The sequence below is a fragment of the Hemitrygon akajei genome, chromosome 19 (assembly GCF_048418815.1).
Source record: "Hemitrygon akajei chromosome 19, sHemAka1.3, whole genome shotgun sequence".
Classification (NCBI taxonomy): domain Eukaryota; kingdom Metazoa; phylum Chordata; class Chondrichthyes; order Myliobatiformes; family Dasyatidae; genus Hemitrygon; species Hemitrygon akajei.
The window spans coordinates 29,077,324-29,089,647 of NC_133142.1; the positions used below are offsets into that span (position 1 = coordinate 29,077,324).

Sequence of the window (12,324 nt, forward strand, 5' to 3'; positions counted from 1 at the left end):
TTCTCCCTAAGGCGCAATTCTCTTGCAGATGGCATCAGGTTTTCTCCAGGATTTCCCTGTATTTCGCTGCATTCTATTACCCTCCACTTTCACAAGCCTTTCAGGGCCTGCTGCAGTGAAACATCCCCACAGCATGATGCAGCCACCACCAGGCTTCACGGTAGGGATGGTCTGTTTTTGATGATGTGCAGTGTTTGGCTTACACTAAACTTAATTAGTCTGATGGCCAAAATGCTCAAATTTGGTTTCATCAGACCTTAGAACCTTCTTCCAGCTGACTTCAGAGCCTCCCATATGCATTCTGGCTAACTCCAGCTGAGATTTCATGTGAGATTTTTTCAACAATGGCTTTCTCTCTGTCACTCTTCCATAAAGCTGTGACTGGTTAATGACAGCAGTTGTATGTGCAGCCTCTCCCATCTCAGCCACTGAAGCTGGTTACTCTTCCAGAGTTGTCATAAGTCTCTTGGGCTCCCTCACAAGTCCCCTTCTTGCATGATCACTCAGCTTTTGAGGACAGCCTGCTCTAGGCAGATTTACAACTGTGCCATATTCTTTCCATTTCTTGATGACTGACTTAACTGTACTCCAAGAGATATTCAGTGACTTGGACATTTTCTTGTACCATCTCCTGACGTGTGCTTTTCAATAACTTTTTCACGTTGATGCTTGGAGTGTTCTTTTGTCTTCATGGTGTAGTTTTTGCCAGGATACTGCTGTCTCACCAGCAGTTAGACCTTCCAGATACAGGTGTATTTTTACTACAATCAATTGAAACACCTCAACTGCATAGATGATCTCCTTTTCTGGGAACTTGATTCTGAATTGAAAGCAACAAGTTTCAACAATTTTTAACTCATGCTACAGATTCACTCCATTGCAGTACACAGCTTAGTGGAGTTGAAGTGCAAAATTGCTGCATAGAAAAGTGGACAAGAGGGTTAAGTTAATGACATAGCCTTAATTGACCCTCGACTACACCGTGGTGGACCCATTGGTCAGAATATGACTTGCCTGTCATTGTGCAGCAGATTTAGAATGACAAAGAATCTGATAAATTTGTGGTTTCTGCACAGACTCTCTCTAACACAACCAAAGGTTTTTGTGGGGATAAGAAAGATTATGATAAATCTTGTGTTGAATACAATTTTCTTAGAGTTGTTCTGTGGTGCCTCATATTGAATGTTCATCTGATAACAATTGACTCTGCAACTCAAGGAAGAGCTCTATAACTCCTAGATGGAGGTGACTGAGGTCTTTTACAGTGGCTTACATTGTAGAAGGCAGAGAGGGATATTTCTGTTTCTATCATAATGTCCCCTTTACTGAAGAAAGTCTTAACTGCAGCATCTCAACATTGCTTAGCAGGGCCTCATCTTTGTAGATGAGGGAGAATAGGACTTAAGTTTACACCAGATGTTATTTTTTGTAATTTAATAACTTTGAAAGGGAACAAAAAAATCACTAAGAAATTCTGAAAATAAGACATTCTACAAATTAGAAGAAATACTATAACACTGAAGATCCCATGAATTGAGAGAATTTTATATAACAGTGTTAATGGCATTTTGCCAGTGTCTTGCGATGCCTGGTCCAGGTCTCAGAAGCATAAAGGAAGGCAAGCTCTGCTGAGGGAGGTGATTACTAAATCGATGGAAGAAAATTTTCAAGGAATATGCCCAAAGCCTCCTTGAAGAAGTGCAAAATCCCAACAAATTCCTGCAAAACTCAGATTGATTACTACTCAAAGAGAGGTGCTGTGTCATTAACTTAACCCTCCTGTCCATTTTCCTATATACAATTTTTCACTTCAGTTCTACGAAGCTCTCTACTGGAATGGAATAAGCTATCAGCATATACATTGGGAGTTAACAAAAGCAAAACCACCACTCCACATTGTGGCAGAAGAATTGTACCATCTTAGAAGTACCTCACAGCTATTTCCATTACCTCCTTCCCCATCTTTGGAAGAGTCCGAGATTCCCACAAAGCCTTCATTAACTACCTCAGAACCCACAAAACTCAATTAGAAGCAAGTAATCCACATTCCTGAGGGCCAGTTGAAGAAGGAGTTAACATTAAATAGGCATTTTAAACCCAAAGCTAAATTCCTGACTTGAATACCACAATTTTATATGCTGGTCAACAAATCCACTGGAGACCTAGTTAAAGGATCATTCTTTATTAAATGTCCTAGAAACTATGAATTTACCCCTTGAGAGTTACTGTATGGTTCAACAGTCAGTGTGAATGCTATCATGATCCACATCTTTGTATTCACATTGAAAAAGATTCTTTTTTCCAAAAGAACAAGCTAAGAATCCAGGATTTCTCTTGTTGAAAATATGCTACAATATAAGCCATCTATAGTGTGCAAATGATCTCCATTCTTTGACTCAGAATACATCAGAAAATTAAAATGTGGGTCACTCAACTAAAGAACAATCGTTGAATGGCAGAATATAATAACACAAATTGCAAAACAAAAATGAAACATTAAAATTAGGTAAAAAAAATTGCATCTTCCATAAGATCTAATGACAGTGAAAAGAGCAAAGTTTTTGATCAAATGCTTAATAAACACTCCCTGATCAGAAATTTAATTCAAAATATTGAATCAAAAAGTTCATTAAAGGAGTGTATGGGTAGTTGTGTATGTACTTGTGCACAGTTGTGCAAAGTGAGGGACTAAGAAATTGATTTTGCAGAGCTACAAATTACCAAGCATTTTATTTTCTCCTTCGAAACAAAAATCAGTGCAGAGCACAAATGCTTAAAATTACAGTGTTAACATATTAAACTTGAATAACACGAATAAAAAAATGCCATTAACAAAATATTCAGCTCAAAACCTATGAATGCATATATTTGAAGCACTGAAGCAGTTAAAAGGAAAACTGTTAGCTCTGCCATAAATCAAAAACATTTGAGCACTTAAAAGAGCACTATTCCAAATGCTGTGAATCATGGAAATGAATACTTCTGAATGTTTGCTGTTTTAGGCTTTTCTTTAACAAATACAAGATTCTCTAATAAAGTCTTCAGGTAGGAAAAGGCTGCTGGTTACAGCCAGAGTATACCTGAAACTTAAAAACACACACACACAGAGTTTACTCATTGAAAAAGGTTTTCACCGGAGAAAATAGCTATTCTGTAATTGACATTCTCATTTATTACCTTTCAGTAACTTAATCTGCATATTCATATCTATTGTGCTAATGTAGCTTTCTCTTTTGTTACCATTGACTAAGTTGTTAAATAATGACTCCTTTTAAGGAGTATTCAAAAGCACCAACCACTTTCATTAAAGGTTACAAAATCAGCAGTCGCTGTGCTTATTTGCTTCACTGAAACAAAGCACATTTATCTTGCCATATTTCTTAACTAACTGTTGGGTCATATTAAAACCATTTACTTCACCACTTATTCCTGAGTACTCCAAACTTGTTATGTGTGTGTCGTTGTTTGAATTTCCAGCATCTGCAGATTTCCTCGTGTTTGCTCTATGAAAATAAAAACATGACTTTTGCCTTAATGTGTTGCAATGAGCTGCTGGAGTGGACACAAGTGCAGGACACAGGCAAGGAGAATGGGTTAGTATTCTTATGCAGACTTGAACATTGACTTGGACTCTGAGCCTGAACTTGGACACCGAGCCTGGACGTGGACTTGACTTGGAGACTGAGCCTAGACATGGACTTGGACACCGAGCGACAAAACCAAACAATGACAGACAATTTGTATTGCGGCTCGGAGCAGCAGCAAACGGCCTGCAATACTCGGCCAGACACAAGACAACAAAAACAAACAACAACAGACAATTCATATCGCGGCTTGGAGTAGTGACAAGCGGCCTACAATACTCAGCCGAACATGAGACGACAAAAACCAACAACGACAGTCCATTCGTATCTCGACTCCGGGTAGCACATGAAGCGGCAAACGGCCTGCAAAACTCAGTTGGACGACAGCCTCTCGACTCGACCCAGGAACTGCGATCAGCAGGCTCTCGACTCGACTCATTCTCGGCGGCCCGGAACAACCATAGCCGCACTGCTGAGGTGACGAACCAGCAGCGAGTAGATGTAAGCCAGAGTTTTTATGCTGCCGATTCAAATGAGGATCAGGTGCCTTAATCAAGGAGCCCAGTGGAACACGGGGAAAAGGAAATTAACTGAAATGAGGAGTCAACGGACCGGACCGTGACATAATGTTGCATTTAATACATAATTGTAAAAAACTGTTGTAGCCCCCTTAAGTATTCAAACAAGAAATAGACATATGTATAGGCTGCAACTGATGCAATCTCACTGGCTCTCCACTCGACGTTGGACCATCTTGACAACAGCAATACCTACCTCAGGCTGCTGTTTATTGATTACAGCTCAGCATTCAACACCATCATCCTTTCAGTGCAAATCAATAACTTTAAAACCTCTTTCTGCAACTAAAACTGACCTCCCCATTGGGAGACCATAGTCAATGTGGATAGGAACACTGATCAGCACAAGCACACCTCAAGGATGCATACTTAGCCTGCTTCTCTCTCTATGACTGCCTGGCCAGACACAGCACAAAAGTTAGCTATAAATTTGCCAAAGACACAGTTGTTATTGAGAGAATATCAGATGGTGATGAGATATACAGGAGTTAGATAGATCAGCTGGTTAAGTAGTGTCGCAACAACAATCTGGCACTTAACAAGACCAAGGAATTGATTATGGAATACTGGAAGGGAAAGTTGAGAGAAGCATTAGCAGGGGAAATGATCAGGAATTTCAAGTTCCAATGCACATAATCAGAAAAAAAAACTGCAGAAGATTGTAAACTTAGCCAGCTCCATCATGGGTACTAGCGTCCCAGCATAAACGATATTTTCAAAAGGAGATATCCATCAATAAGGACCCCCATCTCCCAGGACATGCCCTCTTCTCATTACTAGTATCAAGGAAAACATACAAGAGTCTGAAAATACACACTCTACATTTCAGGAGTAGCTTCTTCATCTCTGAAATTAGATTTCTGAATGGTCCATGAATAATACTTCACTATATCTTATAATTTACAGTATATTTTATGTACTGCACTGTACTCCTGCCACAAAACAACACATTTCACAACATGTGCCAGTGATAATAAACCTGGTTCAGATTCTGAGTATTCCAACTGAGCTTCTGAAGATAACCCCAAATATTGTCGGTAAAGAACTCAGTGATTTGTTAGGTGGTCAGACTCCTCTTGGAGGAAATGGTCATTGTCTTATTGTGTAACCATCAGCAAACTTCCCCACCTCTGGTGTTCAGATAAAAGGACATTGATAAAGCAACTGAAAGTAACTGTGTCTACGATATGGCCCTGAGAAACTTCTGCAACAATGCCCTTGTGATTGACTTTAAACAGCAACCAGCTTTCTTTGTACAAGATGTGATTGCAATCATTTAAGTGTTCTCCCCTTAATCCTTTTAACAGCATTTTTACCAAGGCTCCTTGATGAAACACTAAATCAAATACAGCTTTAATGTCAAAGGCTGCCACTCTCGCCTCAAATGAGAATTTAGTTCTTTACATTATGTTCACAAAATTGCCCTATTTTATTACTTCACCTCCTTGCTTATCAAATGTAAATCTATTTTTGCCATAAGAACATTCAAACTGCTGCTCTTTGAAGAGTAGGATCCAATGGTCACAACTGATATGTTTTAAATGCATGATCTGTTATTTTTAAACAGTGATCCCTGGTTCTAGATTATCCTTCAAATATTCTCTCTACATTGGCCTTTTTAAAACCTTGTGGAATCCTGTTCCTGAATCATAACATAATTACTATTTCCTAATTATGTGAACATAAGCTATATCATCTTTTCTGGACACTTTGAAATTTATCTCAGTGTTTTCTTGGGAAAACTACAGACCAGAACAAAAATTCTAGGTTTTCCCAAATAAAAATCACTAAATATAGCTCTTTTTAAAGAAAATGCTAAAGCAAATGACAGCATAAATGATCATTCCTAAGTTTCAACATAAAACACATGTATATCATTTTATTTCTTTTGCATAATAGTTCTGCGTATTTGCTTCAAATCACAGTATGCAACATTTCTGACAGTTGTTATTCATGTTCCAAGTACACAAAACTAACTGCTCCTTCAAGAAGCATATTATATATAGGGCTAAGAAACAAAAATAATTAAATTATACTCATTGTATCACCATACAAATTAAGTACCAACTTCTGTGCTAAAATTAATGCTAATGACTTGAAGTTAATATTAAAGGAACTCCTTTTTTAAATCAAAGCAAAAAATACGCACTGTTAAGCTTCCCACAGTAATACTATGAAAATAGGTTGCTATTATACACAAAAACGAAAGCAAAGGTAAACCAGATATTGGCTTTGCAATCAACAAAAGTCACATGACTGCAGAATCAGCACCATGATTGCTCACAAGTATAATTCTCAATTTGTACAGTCTTCTGATACAAAATCTTAATATATTTCTTACCTACAGTGCTTCTGGTATCAGCCATGCAATTGTACAAAGCTTAAATCATATCAACTCAATTTAAGTGCTATCTGCATAGTTTCTGCTGGACATTTATAGAATAGGAACATTTCTTTCTGTGGCATCATGATCCTTTTCTTTTACAATCCTTCTCCTCTCACAGCAATGCAGAAGATGTTTATCTTCTCTTCTTCCCCTGTCCTAACATGTTCTAATATTGTTTCCAAAAACAAAGAGATATACTTGTACTTTCCATTTACTATTTTTCATGGAACAATAGATGCCATCTATTTTATATTAACACATTAGCTAACTGCTCTGTGAAATACCTTCATGTTCCTGGGCATCAACACTTCGGCGATCTATCCTGTGTCCAACACATGGAGGCAATCTCAAAGAAAGTATGCCAGCAGCTCTACTTTGTTAACAGTTTTGGTTTATCACCAGATATTCTTAAAGTTTTCTATAGATGTCCTCCAAGAGGACCACAAAGTTGTCATGGTTTAGAGGCTTGCATACCTCAATGACCCAAAGAGCTATGCTGGCTGGAGTCTGTGCCTTAAACTTTGGCGCTTGGTAGGGTCACCCATACCAAATAGGTCAAAGGGTAGAGGCCAAACTACTCCACTGGTCCTCCAGGTTCAGGGGTTCAGCTCAGGGCTAACAACACTGTCTGATCAAACAAAAACTGTTACAGAAACAGCAATGAAGAATCTTTCTACATTTGTGTGCGACAGTATGGACAAACAGAAATAGGGGACCTTCGTTGTTGCCCTAAATGCCAGTGGTGTAACTGGCAATAAGCAAGTAAGTTACTACAGATGCATGATAGAGAACATTCTGACTGGTTACATCACAGTCTGGTATGAAGGCTCCAATGCACAGGATCGCAAGAGGCTGAAAAGGGTTATAGGTTCAGCTTGCTACCCCACTATTAAGGATATCTTCAAAAAGTGCTGCCTCAAAAGTGCATCATCCTTCATTACGGACTCCCATTATCTGGGACACGCCCTCTTCTCAATCAATCCTATCATCAGGGAAAAGGAATAGAAGCTTGAAGACCCATGCTCAACAACATCAAATTTCTGAATGGTCCATGAACCCATGAACACTACCTCAATATTCCTTTTCCTTGCACTATTTATTTTTATTTTTGTGATTTATAGTAGTTTAACAACAATTTTTACATCACATCAGTAATAATAAACCCAATTCATTCCCTCTGCAAAAGTGTCCCTCAAACATGAGTTGCCTATCACTTTCAATCTCCAGTATATTGCCATTGTGATATCTACATGATGGTTAAGGGACTTGACCTACTTTTCTTTTGTCTCAAGATAGCAGTGCTTCAGATTCAATGGTGAATTCAACAACTTCAGAAAAATGTATTTGACCATCCCAATTTAAACTACCACCCTTTTGTACATTCCCTTGTCATCCTTTCTAAGCACATACCAAAATCTCCCCTGCTTTTCATTGCTTCTGTACCTTCCGAAAATATTTTATACCTCTCTTTTTCAGTTCTCATGAAAGGACAGAATGGTGCAGCTGCTGGATTAAAGCCAGGGGGACTTGGGTTTAGTTCTTGGTTGCTATCTATGTGGTTGCACGTTCTGTGTTAGATGCTTCAGTTTGCTCCCAACATCCTGGTTGATTAATTGCTACCGTAGGTAAATGGGGAAAAAAAACGAGTTGATGCGGTTCAAAATAACCTGATACGAGAAACTGCAGATATGGGAAGCTGGAGCAGAAAGTAAATTGCAATCCTACAGAGAAGATCAAAAAGGAGAAGGGAAACAACGGGATTACCTCTGTTGGAGCAACATAAATTGGATGGGATGAGTGGCCTCTACACTGAAACAAACAAGCTACTTTTAAAAATATTAGCTTGAGAATTTAACTTTGTTTCTCTCCACAGATGCTGCTAGCTCTGCTGTGCACTTCCAGCATTTTCTTTAGTATGCATTTCCACCATGCAGAGATTTTGACTTTGAATTATATTACAGAACCATTATAGCCTTTTATCTGCCAAAAAATTCAGCAAAATCATTTCACTGTGCATTGAACTTCTACTGTTACATTTATCATAGAATATGTGCACTGTATTCATAGAAGGTTTTCAAATAATTCACATTTGATATGGATGAAATAATCATATTTAGAAAACAACAAGTAATGATTTGGAGAATATCCGACACTTCAGTACAAATTCAGTTTTTCAAGTCCTACCTTTGTAGGGGAAGAGTGGTGCCAATGGAAATGTTTCTACATTTCACTAGTATTTCCTAAATATACTGAACTAAAAAAATAATTTAAGATACTGTAACATTTAAAATACTGTTGTAATAGTTAAAATTCAAGTCAATTAGAAATTATCTTCCAGTCTAACTACACCAAGCTTCACTTTTTTTTCCATTGGCTATATTTTTTTAAATATTTATTTATTAAATTTTAGAAAATTACAAAGAATAAATGTGATGATAAAATAGTGAGAAAAATAATATTAACCCTCTCCCCTCCCCTTAACCCTCCCCCTTAACCACCTAGCTTCACTAACAATACAAATTAACACAACAATGTACAGAATTCTAACTATTTTTAATGATTCACTAACCTACTCTCCTTAGAGGTCTTTAAAAAGCTATTTATCTTTCAGTAAAGCAAATATGCATTTCCTAAAGCTTCTCATCTATTTTCATGAACCATGTATCATTTAAGTTTCTTGCATATTATACAACAGTTAAAGACTTTGAATAAACTAAAATCCTTTTGCAATATGTATTTTATGACATGAAAAGGATAAATTATATTATAAATACATATCAGATATTACCTTAAGTACTTTCAGGAACCCCTCAAAGTAAGGTTCAAAATTCAAAGTAAAATTTATTATCAGAATACATACGTCACCACTTACAACCCTTCATCTTAAGGCAAATATAAAAGGTTTATTGAAGAATCCTTTTCAGAGTATCAATAAAAGTCACCACAATAGAAACTGTCAGCAAGAACCAAAATTTTGCTTTAATTTATTTGTAAATACATTTAACAACTTTTATATGTCATTAGAAAGTTATTGAGGAAAGTTACACGTTGTATGAGGAAGTGTTGTGTTGAAGGATCAAATATTCCCCAACACCCTCAAATAATTATATTATTTGATGAAAAAGGAGACATTATACCACATAAATGAAAAAAAATTGCAAGTTTCTTTATTCGTCTACTAGCAGTGAATATTTTGGCACCGTGCTGCTCTTTGCCCTTTGCAAGTTACATATTAAATTGAAATAATTGCCTCTCAATTTGTAACTGTTGGAAAATGATTACATTTGTAAATATATACTAAGGAGTCAGAGGGTATAATTTGCTTTCATGATTAAATGTTTTTAGGACAAAGTAGAAGCATTTACAACACACTTTGATATGCAATGTCTTCTGACTTTAAAGTGTTTATAGTTCTCTCAGAAATGCAGAACCCATTAAAGCATTCCTCTGTGTTTGTATGTTTCCCTAAGTATAAAGGAGAGCCTGCTGTGCCTCTAAAAGCTATGGCAACTATAGGGTAAGCAACTAGGCTGTTTATTCTCCTTCCTCCCTCACCTTATGTTTTATTTAAATTGTACAAATATAATTCAAAGAAATTTAGCTAACATCTGACTACCACACTATAGTTAAAGTGAATTAACACAAAAAGCACCTCAGTAAGAACATACAGTTAGTTCTTCTTGAGATATATTTCCCCAAAATATTTACTTTTTCATATAAAGAACACCAAATTTCATGTATCTTGCAAAAGAATGAACTAGAGCTATCCACTACAGTGCTCATGATTCACAAACTTTTGGGACATTATGAATACTATGACAAATATGAAAACAACATCAAGTTTTTAATTTAATGCCGGTACTGTTTTTGTGCACTTTATGCAGTCCAGTGTAGGTCTGTAGTCTAGTATAGCTTTCTCTGTTTTCTTTTATTACATAGTTCAGTCTAGTTTTTTGTACTGTGTCATGTAAACCATGGTCCTGAAAAACGTTGTTTCATTTTTACTATGCACTGTACCAGCAGTTATGGTCGAAATGGCAATAAATGTTGACTTGACTTGACTTAATGATATAAGTTCAGTGGTAAGCTAACTCAATTTTGTCTACCTGATTTATGAAGCTACTAAGTTAATTTTAGATTTATAATTCTCATCCATTACCCCAAAGTGCTGTTTTTTAACATAAATTGGCAACTATCTGTAGAATATCATTACAGCTCACTAATCATAAACACTTTACCCAAGATTATTTTGTCACAGTAAATATGACCATTATAGATACAGAGAGGCAGCAATGATACAATCTAATACCGTGTACATTGAAGGGTAAAAATAACTGAGTATTTTTTAAAGAAGATGTGTTTATACAAAGTTGACTTAGAAAAATCAGTATTAAAATTATGTTTATAATAGAAGCAGAGTTAAACAATTATGCAAAAATAACAACTAGGTTATTTATAATCAATATTCCAAAAACACCAAAATATTAATACCTCCAATTATGTAATGTCAACCCTGGGCACTGGTCTCCACATACATTACATGGCTGCCCCTTTTCTGCATCATCCACTGTAGACAGCTGTAAAACATGATATATTAATATAGTTTGTGAGAAGTTATACAATATATTAAGTAAGTTAGAAAGACAAAAGACAAAATAGCAAATAGAAATCTTCATCAGCAAAGGAACCCCTTTAAAGGCATTAAACACCCCTTGAAACTAAATAGCATGGAATTCAAGTAATAATGTTCATTTTCTACTTCGCAAAAGCAACATTTTAAAAAATAAAAACAGAACATGTTAGACAAATGTGCATCACATGAGCAAAAACAAATTTACCAGTTTAGGGAGAAAACATTTTTTTTGTTCATGGAACATGGATGCTGCTAGCATTGCTGTCACTTACTGTCCATCTAACTGCCCCTATGTTGAGGAGGCATCTAAGAGTCAATGACATTGTGGATCTGAAGTCACACACAGGTCTGAGTGGATATTGTTCACTGTGCTACTGAATGGGTACTGTGACGCCCATTCTGAACAGCAAAATATTACAAATGTTGTAAATGTGAAATATATAAAAAAACACTGGAGATACTCAACAAATTAGGAACCATCAGATAGACTGAGCAACACAGTGGATTTGTAGATAACCATTATTATGAAAGATCAATGATTGTGAATGTTCTAGAATTATACTTGTGGAATAAAAGAAAGAGACAAGACAATAAAAAATGCAACTACTTAGGTTAATCCAATTTCTCAGCTCTCTGTTCTTAAAAATTTGCAAATGGTTATCCAATTATGGTTTAAGTGCAATGTGAGTTTCTGCCTTTGCCACTCTCTTAGGCAGTGAATTTTCTCAAGAACTTCTCACTGATCTTTTCTTCCATTGGAACAGTACAGCACAGGAACAGACCCTTCAGCCAAACTAATTAAACTAGTAATACCTAACTAAACTAATTCCTTCCACATACACAATGTCTATATCACTCCATTTTTAAAATTTATTTAGATGCCTATCTAACAGTCACTTAATTTTTTTTTGTATTTACCTCCACTACTACATCTGGCAGCACACTACAGGCATCCACCACACTATAAAAACTTGCCCCACTCATCTCCTTTAAACTTACACCCTCTCACTTTAAATACAGCCCATCTAGTATTAAAAATGATTTTGGGAAAATAATACCAACTGTCTATCTACGCCTTTCATAATCTTATGAACTTCTGTCAGGTCTTCCCTTAGCCTCTGCTGCTCGAGAGAAAATGACACA

General features: G+C 36.4%; 1 protein-coding gene across 4 annotated transcripts in view; it reads right to left on the reverse strand.

The window, feature by feature from the left end:
- prickle2b (prickle homolog 2b) overlaps positions 1-12,324 on the reverse strand; it is a 210,387-nt gene that overhangs the window by 178,461 nt on the left and 19,602 nt on the right. For all 4 annotated transcript variants that reach the window (XM_073072318.1, XM_073072317.1, XM_073072316.1 and 1 more), the window contains exon 2: positions 11,040-11,125. Coding sequence is in view for 2 of the 4 variants with exons in the window: in XM_073072317.1 (XP_072928418.1) it covers positions 11,040-11,125 (86 nt within the window). In the remaining 2 variants the exon portion in view is untranslated. The remainder of the gene's footprint in view (positions 1-11,039; positions 11,126-12,324) is intronic.